At 38.9% G+C, this 20,125-nt stretch overlaps 1 protein-coding gene and 1 non-coding gene across 2 annotated transcripts; both read left to right on the forward strand.

Moving 5' to 3' along the window:
• Window positions 1–56: 56 nt before the first annotated feature.
• TGDS (TDP-glucose 4,6-dehydratase) lies at window positions 57–14,582 on the forward strand. Its single transcript, XM_054055938.1, has 12 exons — window positions 57–350; window positions 2,171–2,237; window positions 2,958–3,026; window positions 5,606–5,696; window positions 6,711–6,853; window positions 8,444–8,542; window positions 9,402–9,461; window positions 10,014–10,057; window positions 10,336–10,501; window positions 11,026–11,084; window positions 12,983–13,080; window positions 13,480–14,582. Exons 1-12 carry the CDS (start codon window positions 151–153, stop codon window positions 13,578–13,580), a joined length of 1,197 nt encoding a protein of 398 aa, XP_053911913.1. The 5' UTR covers window positions 57–150; the 3' UTR covers window positions 13,581–14,582.
• A 5,470-nt stretch (window positions 14,583–20,052) lies between these two features.
• Window positions 20,053–20,125, forward strand: TRNAF-GAA (transfer RNA phenylalanine (anticodon GAA)). The gene has a single exon. It is a non-coding gene; the product is annotated as a tRNA-Phe (tRNA).

The raw sequence follows: 20,125 nt of genomic DNA on the forward strand, positions 1-20,125 counted from the left end.
TTCGGCCGTAAGTTGAGACCCGGCGTCGTAAAAAGGAGATGTTGAAAGCCTATCCTTCGCGCGGCGAGGACGCGCTACTGTCGCTCGTTTCGAGGGGTGGCGAGCTCTGCTGTCCGGGAATGCGGGGAGGAAAGAAGGCTTTCTCTTTCCATGCTGGTTCTTGCGGTTGTTCCTCGTGAAAAACCCGGGAGAACTACGGCCTCCATCCCTCCTTGCGCATGCGCTGCCCTGAGGCGTGGAGGGGGCGCGGGGGGCTGCCGTAAAGCGCGGAGGATGTCGGGGCTGATGTGTGGGGCCGAGCCGCAGCTCTTCGAGAAGCGGGTGCTGGTGACGGGCGGCGCGGGGTTCATGTGAGTGGCGGCCGCGGGGACCCCAGTGCGGCCTCGCCGCTACGCTGAGCCGCCTGCGGCCCGCTGGCTTCTAACCTGGGGGCACGGGCCGGGGGGTGGGGGCGACGCGCCGTGGTGCTGCCCACTTTGGACTCTCATGGGTCTATTCTGCGACGCCGCAGGTTCGGGCCGTGTTCGCCCAGGCGTGGGTTGTGGGGCCCTGGGGAGCCACCTGTGGTGCGGGGCTTGAGGTGCTGGGGAGCGTGAGAAACGTCGTCGTAGCCGATGGAACAGGCTCACATAATTTACTTAATGAAGCACGGTTTATTCACGTTCACGCATGAAGGGATGTCCCAATAAGCTGGTATACTCTTGGAACACTCTTCATTCCTAAACTCCCGACCGATTGTCCCTCCATTATTTCACCATTGGTTGGGTACTTTAAGGTTTGCAGCCTATCTGACGCTTCTAATTAGGCTATTAGTTCTCCCCGCCTGGTTCAGGTCTCCCCGCCCATCTTCCCACCCACCCCCTACCCTTATCTAGCCAGTTGCTTCTATTATTTTTGGTTTCTTTGAACTCCTTAGGCTTACCCCTCCATCTCTTTATGGCTTCCACGATATCAGCTTGCACTGGTGTTACAATGTGCTATACAAAGATAGCATCGTTCTGTGTTTTAGTCTTTGACTGCAGGCTTAACTTATGTGAGGCACAAGTTTTTGGGTGAGATAACATCATTCTGTGTTGTAATCTTTAACTGCAAACCTAACTGATGTGAGGCACAAAGTTTTGGGTGTCTTATTGGGCAAAACTCAGTGCCTATATTGCAAAAACGACATTTCTTTTCATAACAGGAGTAAGCAAGGCAGCTGCTGAGCCACCTACTGCCCGAGGCCAGTGGGGAGGCAGGTGGTGAATGGAATCCCAGCTTTGACAGTGGGAGTCAAGGCTCAGGCTGAGTGGGAAGTGGCTGCACTTTGTGCTGCTTACCTCTGCTCCCCAGTGCTGGGGGTACTGCTTGAGGCAGAGAACATTCAGGTCCATATTACAGAATCATAGAATGGTTTAGAAGGGAAGGGGCCTTAAAGACCATCCATTTCCACCTTTTCTGCCATGGGCAGGGACACCTTCTACTAGGTCAGGTTGCTCATAGCCTCATCCTCCTGGCCTTAAACAGCTCCAAGGAGGAGGCATCCACAATTTCTCTGGGCAACCTGTTCTAGTGTCTTGCTTGCCAGTGTGTTTAGGGTCTGAAGCTGTGAGAGGGCTGGATTTGTATCTGCACTCTTCACTTTGGGGGTCTGGAGATGCAAATAAGCCCTGCTAAACCTGAATTCTGAGGGTGAACTGCTTGTACACAAAACTGTACCAAAGAGAAGTTCCACCAGGTGGTCAGGCTGCCATTTTTTCTTACATCTAGCAGCAGTGTCAGAGAGTTGGCTGTCAGTTTTGCAGGTTAGGAGAGTTGGCAGTGTAGTTTTCCCTAACACGCAATGTAGAAACTTAAGAGTGTAAAAGCATGTTAGAATAGCAACTGAATGTAGACTATAACAGTTTGTTGGTTTTTTTTTTTCAGGTGGCTGTGAGCAGTACTGCTTTCTTTTGTTATAGCATGAACTAGGAATCTGATTTTTAGTTTCAGTATGCAGTTATGGGCATTATCAGTAGAATGATGTTGATATTTCTTAAAATATATCTATGAATTTCTCATTTTTCTGTCTTTGAGTACAATCCTGTCTTCTGTCAAAGCCTTTAGATACTACTAAACTAATTTGTAATTTATTATCTGTTACCTTGAAGCTGACTGTAATTGTGAAAAATATTTTTCTTCTACCCTGCAGTGCTTCACACGTGGTCGTCTCTCTTGTGAAAAACTATCCAAACTATCTGATTATAAATCTAGATAAGGTAAATAGCTTGTTTTCTTTCTTAATATGGAAAACTGTTTTAAATGATTTTTAATGCAGTCTGTAGCATGTTGAAATTTATAAAGGTTATTGTTCATAGAATCATTGAATGTTTTCAGGGATGGGGTATCTACCACCTCTCTGGGCAACCTGCTCCAGTGTCTCATGACCCTCAGCAAAAAAAATTCCTTCCTTATATGTAGTCTAAATTTCTTCTAGTTTAAAACCATTACTCCTTGTCCTGTTTCTACAAGCCCTGCTAAAAACTTTTTTCCCCATCTTTCCTGTAAGCCCCTTTTAAGTATTTAAAGGCCTCGGTATGATCTCCTCAGTCTTCTCTTCTCCAAGCTGAGCAACCTCAACTCTGCCTTTCTTCATAGGCTGACATCAAATAACATTTAATAAACATAATTTATTAACTTTTTTGTTTGTATGAAAAAAAAAATCAACTGCTGTTCATGTGCCCACCACAAATAATTATTTGCAAAAAAAAAAAAAGGAATCTTTCAAAGTTCTAAACTTCTGTTTAAGAATTTCTGTGGTTAGAATATTTTTCAGTTTTGTGTTTTTAAAGCTTCATCACGTCTGCTTGCAAAATAGCTTTTCTTTTGAGAGAAGTTTTTACTCTTTTCAGATTTCCTAGTGATTAGGTTGGATCTGAGTTTGCTTATTTACTTTCACAAAGCCCTCTTAATGATTTTGTGTGTTTATTTCTCCTTAGCTGGACTACTGTGCAAGCTTGAAGAATCTTGAAACTGTCTCTGAGAAGGAAAACTACAAGTTTATTCAGGTGATAAACCCTTCTTTTCTAGTGAGCTTGACTTTTTACTGATTTTTATGCCTTCATATCGAGGTAATGTGGTCTCCAGAGCTCTCCAAACTAGAAGCTACTGCTTTGATTTATGGTAAAGTTGAAATTACTTCTGCTAGTTCATTGTCTAGAGTGAGTCAGTGTATGTAATGTGTCAATGTATGTGACAATTAGATGGACGTAATAGCATTAACTTCATCTGGTACCTTGTTAATAGACTTCATATTTCACCCACATAAGTCAGTGACAATATGTAGTATGTTCTTTCCTTTAAATTAAGTAATCTTTTGAAATTTGATCTATTTTATTGTATAATGAAGGCACATAATTTGTGAAAGCCTGATTATGGAGATAAGTGGTTTTAGGGATAATTGTTTCACTTTTGATAGATGGTATGGATGAGATGGACTCAGAGTTGTCTCCTCCATGCTTCTCTGATGCTGTCTTAGATTTTGCACCTTCAAGCACTGCCACTTCTCATCTTCTGTGGTGTGCAGCATGCTCTTTCTTGTTCAGTTAGCACTAGACATCAGGCTACATTCTTGCTTTTGCTGCTGTTGATGCTGTGTAGTTTGTAGTTGTCTTGGAACAGTGTATCATGGGAACATTCAAGGTATGCCTCTTCTTTTTATAATTTTGCCAATTAAATCAGTTTACTGTTCCCACAATTTTATCTTCAGACAGGAGATGGGTTTAGGTTTACTGTTCAGATAAGCATTCTTACTGTTGGGTTTATATGCTGAAGTTCTTCTCTGTGAAGTCAGTACTGATGCTGGTCTCCCTGTCTAACTGGGCTGCCGGAGGTTGCAGGACATCAGAGAAATACATATAGTTTAATTTTTGAAGTAGCAACATTGGGGCAGCTTTGTCAGAGATAGTAGGTGTAAGTGAAACATATCCCTTAGATTCAGGGAAGGTTGGGAATTGAACTTGTCCTCATCTGTTTGGTGACCTCTGAGGCTGTTCACATTTTTGTGAACCCACCTCTTTATTTCAGAAATATATCTCTGAGCTGTTGGGATAGAAGTTGCTTGAGGGGAAAGAGGATGTCTGCTAAGCAAATTTACACAGTTTCAGTGTGCCTGAACTGGGATTTTGGTTATTTTTCCTAATGTTCATGGCAATTTCCAATATGTGATATGAAATGTATGAATGCTGTAGAAAAAGACTCATTACCTGGATATATATTAACATTTAATTTCTAGGAGTAGCATGGAGTTCTAGAAGGCATCCTGTAAACAGCGAGATCCCTATGTGAAGCAGGGGCATAGTAACAAGGAATGATGTAGCTATACTGCTTCTGAGCTAGAGTAGGAATATGCTTTCACAAAACTCATACCAGTGTAGTTCATTCCAACTCTTTGGCTTTGTTGGTTTGTTTTGCGTGAAGGAAGGTTGATTAGAGCTTATGTGCAGCTGATATGCAGCCAGCCAGTTTACACTGACTGGAAAATAATGCACTGGAAAAAATACTCTCTGATGGACAAGTCCTAGGATTAGAACTGTAACACTGTTACTGGCCTTAGGAGAGACCAGGAAGGGTGAATACTGTTGTGGTGCTGTAGAAAAGAAACCTGTTTATGAAGGCAGAGAAGTAAAAGTTCAGAAAATTTGCATAAGGTGCTGTAGGAAAGGTATGATTTTATCATAATTTCTGTTGCTTCTCAGCACAGGTGTATAGAGTTTGAATATCAGTTTAAAAAAGTCAATACTTGTAACTGTTTAGCTCAAAATAGTGTATGAGGCTGAAGTATTTACTGGGGTGTTTCAGTTCAGGGTGTTCAGGGATGAGAAATAGGAAATTCAGTTCATCTTTCATTTCTGACATATAGTACTACTTTGAGGCTGTTGTTCAGAATTGTTGCTTGAGAACTTCTTAAAACATAGGTGTGTTTGAATATTTCTAGTTAATTGCTTTGGTATTGAAAATATAAAAGTTTTTCTCCCCAAGACAGCCCTTCTTCTCAGGCACTATCTTGTTTAAGCTGAGCCAATAGGTCAATATTGCTTCTTCTCAGCTTCTATTTACCTTTAAAAGCTGCTGTTGCTTCTCTGTCAAACTAGAGAATGGCTTGTGTGCCAATGCCTTGCTCTTCTCTAAATACATAAATTTAAAAGTAAAGTTAATAGGATGAACCACAGAAAACAATCTCTGCAAAGACATGCAACCTTCTATTTTGACATAAGTGGAAATCCACTTCACCTTTTACAATGCCACTGGGTGTCACTGTTAGCCAGGCTCAAGCAACTACCCTCTTTGCTGTGGGAACTTATTTTTACCTCAGCATTCAAGCTGCATACTATAATTCTGTTGTGTATATTTTGGGGGAGATGCTGTTTCTAACTTTTGTTGTCTAATAAGCTTTGTTGAGGCTGTTGCTCAAAATGTGTGGAGTTTATATCTGGTCTTGTTTTACATGTGATATTGATAAATTGCGCAAAACTTAATTTGTAGTGCTATTTGTATTCTGTGCATCCTTGTAGTTTGTGACGAATGGTGCAAATGAAAGCTTAGTATATTCCATCAAAAATAATTTGTTAATTTTTTTCCTATTTAGGGAGATATTTGTGAACCTGATTTTATAAAACAGCTCTTCAAAACTGAGAAAATAGATATAGTCCTTCATTTTGCAGCTCAAACACATGTAGGTGAGCATTGTTGCATGTTTTAGTATTTCCCATGGGAATATTTGTTTGAAATACGTGCTAATATTTTTTGTCTTTTCCCTTCATATAAAACAAGGATACACTTTGTCTCTAAATTGTATGATTCAATGTTTTGTGGCCCTTTTAATGGTAAGGGGTTCACAGACTTAATTTAAAAAGTGCTTCTTCTAACTGTTGTCTGCTTTCATTGCACGTAAATGTTAATTCCTTTTGCATTATATTTAAAAATTCCATCTAGACACAAATGTAACTGGCAGTGTACTGGTAGAGTCATGAAGACAGTGAAAAAGGAATTTCTATATAGTCTTAAGTTTTTGCTTAATTGGCTCCAACCTTGCAGGAAGAAACACAGTGTGGAAGCTGAAGGATGAGACATAGCTCCCTTCAGAATCCTGCCTGGATTGTAAAAAGAGAGAGAGTGAATTCCACTTAAATGCCTATTTTGGATTACCACTCTTTAGTAATGCTGTTATTGAGAACTGATCCTACTACATTGCTTTCATCATGAGGAGAAATGCTCAAAGAATTCTATAGAAAAATACTATTCAAAACTGTCAGATCTGATATGGACAAGTTCATTAGATCAGTGGAACAATTCTAAGAATTAAAATGTGCTAGTTGGTTGACAGTAATAGGTATATATTACTGCATCTTGCGACTGTGTTTAAATGATAGTTTTGTTACTGAGCTTGACTCTTCTTAGTAGAGAGCGGGAAAATAGTTATGCCGCTACTTAAAGTTAGCAGATACTATTTCCCATTGAACTGTCTATAGTAAACAAGCTTTCACTCCTGATTCCAGCATCTTGTTGAGAGCAAGGTTTTTGTCTTAAAGTAAATGTAGAAAGTGTCTTCATTTAATAATGACCTTGCTATCTGACAATCAAAGAGCTAGCGGTAAAGTCCCAGTCTATATTGCAAACTCTAACATTATAGTTCAATAGGAAACTGTCTTGCCTGACTTTAATCAGGATTGTCTGATTTTTTTTTAATGTAGATCTTTCATTTTGGCATGCTCTGGAATTCACCTATGTGAATGTTTATGGCACTCATGTACTAGTTGCTGCTGCGCATGAAGCCAATGTGGAGAAGTTTGTCTATGTCAGTACAGATGAAGTATATGGAGGTAGCACTGATGAGGTGAGTTTGAAAGTGTATGAGGGGTTTTCTAGCTTTACTTGCTTTTAATAGTGAAAACAAAACTTCCCTTGGCCTCTGTAAACATATGACTTTCTAGCTATTTCTTAAAATGCTGGAATGTGTAAACAAGTACTGGTTGTTTCTAGAAAGCGAAGTATCAAAATTGTCCTGAGTTGGTTGTTTTTTTAATATTGGAAGTGTATTGCCTAAAGCAGTGAGATTGAGGTCATTAATGACATGTGAATACTCCTCAGAAATGGTATCAAAGGCTTGTATTATACACATTTTGCCTTGGAGCATTCATGAGACTTCAGTAATGCACACAGCATGTTCTTTTTTTTGTTCTTTTTTTTTTTTGCCTGCTCTGCTTTGGCTATGAGCTTGACAGACAGAACTGTTTTATGCTCGAGTTAGTATACTAACAGAACTGTAGGTACTGACAATTTGAGCATGTTCGTATATTACTGGAAGAAATATGCAGATGTTTCTTGTTGTTCTGTGGAAATCTTCTTGATTCTTTCCAATTTATGCCTGACCTTAATTCAGGAAGTGCAGTTTAGCTCAGTAAAAATACAAATTTTGCATGCTTAACTCAATAAAGGTGTAAATAACAGCTAGGGCATCTTGCCATAGAGCATGAAAATATTAATATATTTCTGAAAAGTCATGTGTATTTTCTTGGTTTTGCAATGTCTTTATCTGATCCTTCAAGGCAACTTCAATCTGTAGACTTTTGTCTTACCCAAGGATTTTGTTTTCCTGCATGTAGACTTGTGGTTTGGCTGAGACAACTTCAGTGAACTTTTATGCCTCAAGGCCTTGAGAAGAGCACTTTCAATTAATCTGTTTGCAGCTCTCTTAGTGAATCATACTAAAATATCTTGAAGTAAGGTTTTGTTGGGGTGAGGAGAAGGTAAAAAAGTAAATCGGGATCAATTCATTTTAGAGGCAAAGGTCAGACAAGAGCAGTGAGTCTTTTAATCACATATTAGGGTGATTGTTATGAAATGCACCTAAGGCAGTGTAGATTCCCTCCTTTCTTTGGTTCATTGTTATAACTTTTTTTTCAAGTGAGAACTAGATAGAAGTGACAGAATAGCCATGAAGTTACCTGTTCTAGAACAGGCCAGAACTTTTGAAGCCTTGCTTTGGAGAGCTTTGAGTTAAAATTCTACTTTTCATGTAGAAGTAAAGTTTATAGACAAGAGAGAATGGACCCCTTATATAGGACTGAAAAGTCAGTATGTTAGCTGTGGTGCAGTGGCATTCTGAGGCCATATGAGCCTGGAAAGGATTGATCCTTCTTGTGGCAACAGTGATTATTTTACAAGATAAAAATCTAAGGATCTGCAACTGTGAGATACTCTGCTAGAAGTATAAAAATATTACTGCTGGTATTTCAGCGGCCTTCTGTGTTAAATAAAGACACCGCATTTTGTTATTGGTCTTCTGCTATAAGTGTAAGGGCGACTTTCTTAGACTAGTGTGCTTGGATATTCAGGGATTTTTATTTCAGTTGCAATTGCAGCTTCTGTAACTTTGATGTATCTAGGCAAAAGAAATTGAGCAATGCAAATCTTATGATTTTAGGAATTTGATGAATCCTCGCCAAAACGTCCAACAAATCCCTATGCCTCCTCTAAAGCAGCAGCAGAGTGTTTTGTTCAGTCTTACTGGGAAAGGTACCAGGTAAGTTGATGCAAACTTCAAAAAGTCTCCAGCCCATACTTAAGTATCTCTATTATGTATATGAGAGTATAACAGAATAATCAGTACTAGTCCACACAGTGCCACATCTTTCCTAGTTGCTATTCTTGTAGTTTGGATGTGTCAGAGGATGTCCACCACTTATTGGTGGAGATACGCTTCAAGACAGTGGGGAGAGGTCTGCTGTTCTTAATTTTTTTTTTAAAACCTGAACTGTAATGTCTAAATGCCTTTGATAAAATGATCAAAGGGAACACTAGCAATTTAAAAAACAATGTAAAGCTTGAAGGAAATCAATTTATACAGAAGTAGAATTTATACAAAGTTCAAATTGTATTAATTGTTTTAAGATTAGGCTTCTAGTGAAAGCAAAAAAAAAAAAGAACGGAAAAAACTTATGACTCAGATTTGTTTAAGCAAAAACATTTAGAATTTTGTATAGTTTAGTCTTTTGTTCTTTACATGTCCTTCTGCAGTGTTTATTATTGACATAAAGCAGACTTGAATAAAATGTTAATGACTGTGAAACAGTTCCTTGGAATACATAGTAGTAAGCCAGTCTTCAGTCAACCTACTATGTGTATGTAATGTCCTATGGTGGTTCTATAGCAAGGCTGAGACATTACAAGCATTTGGCACTTGTGACGCTGAGAAGACTGGAATTCCTTGTTTGTTCAACAGAAGTATGAATAGCTTAATCCATTAATGTTTGTAAGGGCTTGTAGATTTTTTAATAAGCACTGTGGATGTGTCGGCTTATTATGTATTGATTGACAAGAAGCTTACAATTTTTTTACTGGTATATGTTTTCTCATGCAATCACATGTATGTGCTCTTTAAGTTCCCAGTTGTTATCACACGGAGCAGTAATGTTTATGGACCACACCAGTATCCAGAAAAAGTGAGTTAAGACTGTGCTTTACTCTTGAGTTTCTCAGCATACTATAAATTAGGGTTGTGGTGGTGTTACTTTTTTCTCATAAGAATGGAATGACCTTTGAAAAAAAGCAATGTCTTGTAAGTCTATTAGGCCATGCTTACCTGTGATTATATATTTTGGTCTTGCACTAACATTTTTTACCATCAATAGAAAACCCACGTGTTTTTTGGCTGTCAGTAAAGCATCAATTAGAGATGTCTAGTTATTTACATGATTGTTACTACAACAACTATGTTTTGTATTTTCTTTTTTTTTTGTTAGTTTTCCAAGGATATTCAACTGTCTTCTGTCTAGCAGGGTTCTTCCCCTACAAATTATACTAACTCACATGTCATGTATTACATTAACTCACGTCATGTGCTGTACTTAGGAATGTTTAGTAACTAAGGTAAACATTTCAAAAAGTAAACTGTGAGAGAGCAATATGCCTGGTACTGGTGAAGATCCACGTTCTTTGCAGAATAACAGCTTCTATAATAAGACTAATGTTTTTTTTTTTGTTCGTTTCCGTAGGTTATTCCAAAGTTTATATCTTTGTTGCAACAGAACAGAAAATGGTATGTAATTTGCTTTTTTGTTTGTGGTATTTGTGCTCTGAAACCGTAATTACAGTTATAAATACGTGCTATAGTTTGTAAAATAATTTCATAACTAAGTTTTAAATTGCTTATTTTAATAATAGGATTTCCTTAAACTAAATGGTTGTTTGCCTGTCAGCTACTTAAAATATCTTCAGGTAACAGCTAACAGCAAAACTGCTTAGAACAGTCTAATGCATTGACTGCTTCTGTTTGAGGAGTAACAAAAAAATTCTTGCCTTTTCCTTGTTTTTCAGCTGTATTCATGGTTCTGGACTTCAAAGAAGGAATTTCCTTTATGCAGCTGATGTAGTAGAAGCATTCCTTACTGTCCTGAAGGAGGGGAAGCCAGGTGAAATTTATAACATTGGAACTAACTTTGAGATGTCCATTGCCCAGCTTGCTAAGGAGTTAATCCATTTAGTGAGTAAGCAGTTAAAATGCTTTTCTTTACCAGTCATTGCACGTATAAACAATTTTACTGTAAACCTTCTGTAGCTTGAAGAGAGCTTAGGCTTGTGATGGGTCTTAAAAGATAGTTGTTGCAGAACCATGTGTTACCCTTTCTGTGGCAATTGTGCCATGTAAATTTGCAGTACAGGCTGTTGTGCGTTGCACTGCTGCATCAGTTATCCTGGGTTAACCGGCATAAGGATTAAATGCCACTTGGAAGACTTTTTTCCACACTGGCTGCTTTTGGTATGGAATGTGGCACTACTAAAATCGAACAATTTGATTGTGAATGGTTAGGCAGTGCTTGGATGAAGGAGAAGTATTGGAATTGTTCTAGATAGTTTTGATAATTTCAGTAGTTTATACAAAAGACCATTTATGTTTGCAGATTTTTTTTTTTAACAGGCTTAAATCTTGTTAACAAAGTTATACTTGCATCTTGCACTGTCTTAATGTACTTTTAGGGGAATGATTTTTGTTTTTCCTCATGACAGATAAAGAAGACCAGTTCCGAATCTGAAATGGAGCACTGGATGGATTATGTCAAAGACAGGTAAGGAAATAGCAAAGCATATGGAGGGTAGCTTTATTCTGACGGTTTCTGGGTCTCTTGACAAATAGATTTTTCTGAAAGTGTTTGTGCTCTGCAGGAGGGAAAACTTCTGAGGGAATAAGAGCTGGTTTGCTTTCTTAATTTTTGAGGTTTTTTTGCTAGTGGATTTGACATGATCCATACAGGATACTGTATAGAAAAACTGGATTTCCGCTTATTTGGATTGTTAGGTCAGGGTATGTGTCTTGAAGAGAAATGTGTAATGTTAATCTGTCTGTATCCAACCTTTCTTCAGGCTTCTCACTACTGAAGTCTGCTCTGGGAAAAGGACAAGTTTTACACAGTGGCTAGATCTTTTCTTAAGAGTAGTTCAGGTAGTTTATTCCATACTTTGTATTAAACGTTACTTGAGTGAGGTGAATGCTGTCATCTCTCATTTAGCTTTAGTATTTTGACGTTAATGTGATTAGTTCAGACTTAGATGTGCTTTATAGGTAAGACCCACTCTCTCCACAGGCAGAGATACACACCTGCAGAGTGTAGTTCATTTTAGATTCCTGTCTTAAGCTGGAACTGTCAGAAGTGCAAAGCTCTGAGGTGCCAATGTTAGTGCAGCAGCAAAAAAGGATAGCTTCTATAAATATGCAACAAGTGTGTTTCCGTCTTTAACATGAGGCTTGGTTTGGTCCTGTTCTTTTATCTCTATTTCTTTTCTGCAGCAACAATGAGTCTCTGCTTACTTTAGATATCACTCTTTCTCCAGAGTGATTAGAAATGATGTTTCTGCTGATAGCAGTTAAGTATTATCATGGTCTTTAGAATTCTCACTTTCTGTTCATGTTTGGGTTGTTATTGTGGCAGCTGAAGTGTCTTTAAATGTACTAATTTTTGTTTTTAAAAGGAGGTGTTCTTCAGAATCCTATCTGAGTGTATGGCAGGACTTTGAACAAATTGCCTTGGGCTCACACGATGTGTTTGATCAGTAGGTCTCAGTGTAATTAAGATTGAGATGTTTCTTCACGTGTATCGGGCCTTGTCCACTAATGTTTAAACGTATGTGGACTTGGGAAAACTAACCACTTAGGAATACATATTTTGTAGAATATTGAGGCTTTTTAAAAGATTAAGATACTGAACTAATGGTTATTTAATTCTGTAATGAGCGACTTAAAGGTCATGGGGGTTACTTGCTATGAAAAATTAATTCTGCTTCTGCTTGAGATTAGCATGTTTTAATAGTGGTGATAAGTAGCTGGTTTCCATCTGCACATATAGCTTGACTTTTTGGTATGGTAGTGCCACTAATGCAGGAATGCCAGGTGAGGCAACCTAACTGCCAGACTGTGGAACTGAAAATTTTTCATACTTGAATGCAGGGAATCTCCTTTTGTGTTGAAACTTGCAGCCTGAGATTCTGTAATACATGTTCAGTATTACTAAGTTTGTGTAAAATGAAGTGCTGTGCTTTGGAAGTCTGTGTAGTTCAGACCTGAAGTGTGTGAAAATTTGTGGGCTTTGAGGATGAAAATTATGAATGCTGATATTGAAAAACACTGCTTACATAGTGACTGCCTAAAGAGTTGGAAATGCACTGATTTGCACAAATACATTGGCAGTGATTGGAGTTTTGCATTAATTTTTGTGCCAATAAGATATTAATTCATATTTATTCTAGTCATTTCCAAGTAAGGTGGCTGTACAAACTGAAATGTATTGTTGTAGCTGCAATCAACTGCTGTGTATTTTTTGAAAGCAATAAAATCTGTTTGTGTTGATGGGAATTTTCAAAATTGAAACATTGTCTTCAAACTAAAATCAGATAGTATGAGGTACTGCATCTCTAATTAATGAAAAAGTCTAATCAAATTGTTTTCTCTGTGCATTTTATACTTCATCAGGCCAACCAATGACTTGAGATACCCAATGAATTCAGAAAAAATGCACAGCTTAGGATGGAGACCTAAAGTGCCTTGGAAAGAAGGAATAAAGAAAACAAGTAAGACTGGTGCCTTTTACACTTTAGAAATGGTGGGATGAGAGAGAGAGAGTGGGAATTAGGTATATAGGTTAGTTAACAAGAAGCTAAAGAGAATGAATTTGACACTTCAAATTTACATAAAAGTGGCTGGTTTTAAAGTAGTGAACTTACCTAATTAAAAAAAAAAAGTTTAATCATAATAGAAATAGCATCAGGTACTAGATTTATTTACTTTTTAATGCTAGAGTAAGTCTTGCATTAAAAAATCAAAATCTAAACCAGTTTTTTTTTAATATTATAGATTAAAAATTTTGAATAATGAACTATTTGGATGTTGTTAGTCTTGCATACGTGGTATATTTGAATTTCTCTGTTCTCTCTGGTCAAATTGACTCATCAACATTCTCTTCATACTAGTTGAATGGTACAAAGAAAACTTTCAAAACTGGAAAAACTTGGAGAAAGCTTTGGAGCCCTTTCCAGTGACAGAACCCTTTGCACAGCTCAGCAGTCCATAAGGTGGCGGAGAGCATGAAGAAGTTTATTCTACCTCATACAGTATTTTTTTTCGAAGCCTGCAATCAAGTGGCCACACTGAACTCTTAATGTATTCCAGATACATGAACCATGACAAATACAGTACTGCAGTATGGCACAAGTTTGGAAGGTTTTCGGCACTTTATAAGTTGAACCTGTCTATTTCAGCTCTTGATGCAATACTATATTCTCACTGTATGTTGATTTTAAAGAATGTACATGATGAAGGATATTTATAATGCTGTAAACTAGTGTAACTGAGGTAAAATCTGCCTTATTAAGAATAATTAATTGTGATTACAGCTTTTGACTTTCATTGACATTTATTTTAGTTCTGCAATTGTTAATCTGTATTGGTTTGTTTTTTACAGTGTTATGTATTTTTGTCACTTTAGAGAGTTGTTTTATTTTTAATCAAGAGGAAAAATGCTATATATTCTGGAGAATATATGTCAGTTGATAAAAGCTAGTTAGGGCCCTGATACGGTTCAGTCCTTTCCTCTGTTGGTGCATTATTTCTTTCTGTAGATGACTGCTAAAAGTGTTAACCTACTCTGTAACTTTAAATGCCCTTTTTTAAGAGGGGAAATGTTTCAAGTAGCAGGTGTTCTTGCTAAGATTTCCAGAAGCATTTTCTTAAACTATGCTCTGTTTTAGAAGTCATCTTTTTTACCGTATTACTGTCTTTTTCATGTTGATTTCCTTTTCATAACTGTAATGGTAACAAACATGAAATACTGTAACACAGTTAACATTCCAGTGATGTTATTTCCTGTCATAGAAAGGCTATTTATGGAGAAAGATGGTGAACACTTTTCCTGTGAATTGTGGATTGGTAGACCTTACTCAACACAGTGTTTTATGAATTTTTTTTCTTTGGTGACAGACATTTTAAAGATGAAACAATATATGAATTTTCATGTAAAGTTTGGAAAGAAGCTTCACTTCCAGAAAGATGTCAATAAATCTTTTTTCTAAGTTGATTTAGTAGTAAAAGTTATGGTGTAAGTGGTTTCTCAATTAAGTGAAACAGAAAAAGTAGATGGTGGGGTTTTTTTATGTTCGTTAGTGCTTCTTAGATCCTGGAGAAGTTATGTTCCCTTTTTTTCCTTTGACGTGGCAGACATAGAAGGGAAGACTCTTCTTGGTTTTATCACTTCATCTTTTGTACTTGGCACAGTCCCAGACCCTTCTGTGGCCCCTGGCTAGAGCTGCAGAAGTGCAGGGCTGGGATGCCATGGTGTACTCAGATTGCTGCAACTTCTCATTTGAGAGCAGACTCTCAAAACACAAATATGTACAGAAGTCCTTTCCTCATTGCCCTGGGTGTGGGAAGAATTAAGCTTGGCCTTTTGCCTTAGCTTTGCTGCTGGTGCAGTTCCCCTAGTAACTGGACATAAAACTTAATAGTACTGACCCAGAGAGCCTACAGGCAGTGTTGCCTTTGGACCCACAATGTTCCCAACTTCATCATACTTCTTGTGTGCTTCATGGTGCTATTGATAAAACACTACTTTTGGTGGGTAAGAATCACCTGAAAAGAAAGCTGAACAGTAAGCCTCTTGCCTTACCTTAGCACCAAGTGTATGTTCTAAAGTCTAGGAATGTGTTACTGAAGATGAGTTTTCTGTGACCAAGTGGGATGATACTACTGTGCTAGAATTGCATTGCATTTGTATTTCTTGGGTTTCTGATACTTGTTTTGGTAGTCAAAGCGCCCAATTGGGAAAGACAGAAGTTAGAAGGCTTGATATGTACCAGAATACTTGGCTCACCAGATGCTTAACCTTAAGTTTCTACCCATAAATCACTTAAATTTCATTGTCAAACACACATTGCTGGTACCATTCAAATATTTTCTTAAATTTTTGTGTTTTCTTTAGATACAGCTTCCTTTGAATATATAGAGTTACTTATCTTATTGGTTTGTATTTTACAGAAATCAATACTAGAAATAGCTGAACTACTGCTATGATCTGTTCTAGTTATGTGTACTGTGGCAGCTGCTATGGATGAGCTGCATGGAAGTATGTCTTTCACACCTGTTTATGCTGGAATACTGGTAATGTGATGCATTTTGATGCATTTTCAATTTTGGAAATAGACATTATTTGCTAAATTACTTTTAGGAATAGGTACAACATTAAAAATCAGTACCTTGGGATAGTCTTATTGGATCAGAAATAACACAGAAGAAAGCAGCAGTGTGCGATTACTTTATTGAATAGATCTTTTGAAAGTTGTTTTGAATGTTTAGCTCCTGAAGATGGAAGCTTTGATGTTTTGTGACTGTCCAAACAATGATACAACTGGGAGAGGATTGTTCAAAAGAATATATTAATTTTTCAGTGGAAGCTGTTATAGTTTAATCCTTCAAGGTGTTTGAGATTTTTGACTCAATATTCCTACTTTTATTTTTTGTATATATAAATGAATATAAACACATTTTTTAAAAAATATATATTTTAAAAGAAATTAATCTGGAAGGCTTTTGCTTCAAGCTAGTTTGCTGCAAATCGGGTTGCTTTAGCAAGTGAGTGCTCTGCTAGAAGCATTCCTTTCATAAAAAAGTCTTTTAACTGTTAAAGAAAACAGCTTATTTTGCCATTAGCCTTCTGACTCCTGTAGGAAGAAAAGGACGAAAGATCAACTAGCGAACTGTTAATGTGGAGAAGTATCGTGCCCTTAGGTTTTATATCTTGCTGATTTTATGTGGAAGATGAGAAGACTCATTTCTGTGGAAGGCAGAGGTAGTGGTGTAAAATATTGTGAATACAGCAATCATTCACTCCACTTTTCTCGGGTTTGTGTCAGAGAACAGATTAAGGTTACACCAATAAGAAACTGCTAAAGCTTTCCAAAAGAGATGAGCTGGCCTTCGGCAAAGGGTTTCTATACGGGCTCCATCATGGATGAGAGGCTCACACGTGGGGATGACTGTCTGTTCTGCATCTGTGTTGAGGGTTACTACTGTGGGTTGGATTTGATCTTCAGGAACCAGCTCCTGAATTCCACTGGGCATTGGGGAAAACCAATATCACTACCCCATTATCTTGGTGTGCTGTGCCTGCCCTTCAGCATATCTCTTGCAAGCAGCAGGTGAAAGAAGTTGAAAGTCGATGAAGTGGGCAGCCGAGGCAGGGCTCTCTGCAGTCCACCTGAACTGTGAGTTGTGGCTAGTGGGGCCTTTGTGTGTGTATCTGTTGCAGTTTGTGTGGTAGAGAAAAGTCCTTGCTTTCTCCAAGGCTTTCTCCAGTCTGGTCTTGGTGCTCAGAATCATAGAAATATGAGGTTGGAAAAGACCTTTAAGATCATCAACTCAAACTACCTGTCCACTACGAAATCTCGAAGCACTTCATCTACCTGCCTTTTAAACACCTCCAGGGATGGTGACTCAGCCACCTCCCTGGGCAGCCTGTGCCAGTGCTCGATAACCCTTTCTATGAAGAAATTTTTCCTAATGTCCAATCAAACTTCTCCTGACGCAGCTTGAGGCCATTCCCTTTTGTAATATCAATTGGAAGAAGAGACCAACACCCACCTCTCTACAACCTCCGTTCAAGTAGTTGTATAGAGCAAAAAGGTCTCCCCTCAGCCTCCTTTTCTCCAGATTAAACAACCCCAATTCCCTCAGCTGCTCCTCATAAGACTTGTTCTTCAGTCCCTTCACCAGCTTTGTTGCTCTTCTCTGGACACGCTCCAGGACCTCAACGTCTTTCTTATAGCGAGGGGCCCAAAATTGAACACAGTATTGAGGTGTGGCCTCACCAGTGCTGAGTAAAGGGGGAGAATCACTTCCCTCGTCCTGCTGGCCACACTGTTTCTGATACAAGCCAAGACGCTTTCTTGGACACTTGGGCACACTGCTGGCTTTGTTGCTTACATTTGTATGCTGCCTGGCATTAAGGGGTCTAAAGTGCTGTGCTTGAGATTGGTTTACATAGTCCTAATATGGCAGAATAGCTTTTCTTTGTTTATGGTGTCCTTTGCTAGGTATAGGAGGAAGGTTGCAGGTGAAAAAAAATAGTGTAGTTTGTTTATTTTTCCATTCCCTGTTCTGGGGAACAAAATTCTGTTTCCCATTAGGAGAAAGTTGCAGATAGTTTTGGCTCAGAATGCTCCCTTTTGCTAAAACCATGATTTTATGCTCTTTAAATAGACACAAAATGCTAATATCATTCTACTTTTCAGTAAGAGCAACTTTCATACAAAAAATAAATTTTGTTGGAGAGAAAAAATGGCTGTTTTATTAAATATATTATATCTGAGACTGAATCGTCCTTTTTTTTTTTGTTTTTGTTTTGTTTTGCATTACTTTTAGTTATTTCCATTTCACTTCCCAAACCAAAGATTTCTAAAAGGAAGAAAAAAATAGAATAACCTGTTGCTGATAACTCTGATAACTCTGATTTTTGTTGTAATGTATGAAAACTCTGAAGTCGGTAGTGTATTGACTTCCACACCTATCATCACACATTCAGAGTTTATCTGTACCGAAGATCACAAGATTATGTGAGCTGCATCCGTAGGAGACACGCTCATTAAGTGGTTACGTTCATCATTTCTCATCAGAACAATCATTGCCGGTGGCAAAATCATGAGTATGAGGTTTTGTATCACTATGTTGTTAGCACATCTCTTTAGTACAATGATGTGGGGTTTATTTTTAACCTCTCCTTAGCTGAAATCTTTTGTAAAGGAGTTTTTGTGCTTAGTCACCAAACTGCTGGCCCAGACCTCGGCACCTGTGTGCCCAGGTGGCCAAGAAGGCCAACGGCATCTTGGCTTGTATCAGAAATGGTGTGACCAGCAGGTCCAGGGAGGTTATTCTCCCTCTGTACTCAGCACTGGTGAGACCGCACCTTGAATACTGTGTTCAGTTCTGGACCCCTCACCACAAGAAGGATGTTGAGGCTCTGGAGCGTGTCCAGAGAAGAGCAACGAAGCTGGTGAAGGGGCTGGAGAACAAGTCTTATGAGGAGCGGCTGAGGGAGCTGGGGTTGTTTAGCCTTGAGAAGAGGAGGCTGAGGGGAGACCTTATTACTCTCTACAACTACCTGAAAGGAGGTTGTGGAGAGGAGGGAGCTGGCCTCTTCTCCCAAATGACTGAGGACAGGACAAGAGGGAATGGCCTGAAGCTCCGTCAGGTGAGGTTCAGGTTGGATATCAGAAAAAAATTCTTCACAGTAAGAGTCATTGGGTACTGGCACAGGCTGCCCAGGGAGGTGGTCGAGTCACCTTCCCTGGAGGTGTTTAAGGAACGGGTGGATGAAGTGCTTAGGGACATGGTTTAGGGAGTGTTAGGAATGGTTGGACTCGATGATCCAATGGGTCCTTTCCAACCTTGTGATTCTGTGATTCTGTGATTCTGTGATTTTGCCTTCTGAAAATATATCAGCTCGGGAAGAACAGTGTTTGCTCACAAAAGACTTTCCCAAAGGGGACAACCTGAGGAAAAAAATACTCTGAAAGTAAAAAGAAATATGGGTGTGTATGTCATCAAATATTTGGAGGGGTAGTTTGGGAAAAGGCTGCTTCTTCCACAGACAAAAAAAAAGGAGGGATTTGTTAAACTCCTCTGTTACTGTGAAGGAGAGAGAGGTTTAGCTTTTTGTGATGAACAGGAGGGAGTAGCAGTGGGCAATCCTGCAAAGCAGCATTTCTTCCCTACACAGCACGCAGGGAGTATGAATGAGGGACGCTCTCACATGTAGCTTTTTCTAGAGCCCTGGGTTGTGCAAATAAATACAAACTGGAGAGGTGAAAGTCCAGCAGCAGCCCCGCGTGTACTAGTGGGTGCACTGGGGTGCATCTTCTTCCTTTGACCTGCAGCCACAGCAGTGATAACAGTCGCCCGTTGAAATAAATGCCTGACTGATAATGTGAAAATAAACTTTTTTTTTTTCTTACAACTGTGCTTAGTCAGGCTTTCTGATTTATGCAGAGGCGTAACATTCCCTTGTGGAACACATATCTCCGAGCAAGCCGATGGAAAAATAAGGGTGGAGGTGCCTTCTCTACTCGTTTTTACTCATGGTATGTCAGTTCTGTACATAATTCGTCAGAGTGCAAAATAAAGCCTCTGAAAACTGAAGCAAAACTACTGCCTACTTAATTCTCCCAAATTCTGCAGGATGTTCTAGTTCCTGTTACCCCTCAAAAAGCCAGGGATACAGAAGCAGAACACCTTTATCCTTATACTAAATGCATGTAGGTTATGGATTGTGAATAGATGGACACGTGCCTTTTTGTGTTATTGCTGAGTTTGCCTTAGCATTAAAGGTATAATTTTATTTGCCAAGACCCGTCATCAGCTGCTTTGTGGCATTCATAGTGTCCGGTAAAGCAGGACGAAAAACGGCTGCCCCATTTAATTCCTCGCGTAGGAATTACCCCGATGGTGGTGGAGGGAAACACTTTAGTAGTATCCCTTTAAAGTGCTTAGTGCGCTAAGCCGAAATAGCTCAGTTGGGAGAGCGTTAGACTGAAGATCTAAAGGTCCCTGGTTCGATCCCGGGTTTCGGCA

The sequence above is a fragment of the Cuculus canorus genome, chromosome 1, assembly GCF_017976375.1.
Source record: "Cuculus canorus isolate bCucCan1 chromosome 1, bCucCan1.pri, whole genome shotgun sequence".
Lineage (NCBI taxonomy): Eukaryota > Metazoa > Chordata > Aves > Cuculiformes > Cuculidae > Cuculus > Cuculus canorus.

Excerpts from the sequence above, each read along its gene's own strand:
- TGDS (XM_054055938.1), top strand. The coding sequence starts at position 151 with ATGCTGGTTCTTGCGGTTGTTCCTCGTGAAAAACCCGGGAGAACTACG. Across the intron at positions 351-2,170 it reads ACGGGCGGCGCGGGGTTCAT|TGCTTCACACGTGGTCGTCT; the intron begins GTGAGTGGCGGC and ends TCTACCCTGCAG. Across the intron at positions 11,085-12,982 it reads ATGGATTATGTCAAAGACAG|GCCAACCAATGACTTGAGAT; the intron begins GTAAGGAAATAG and ends ATACTTCATCAG.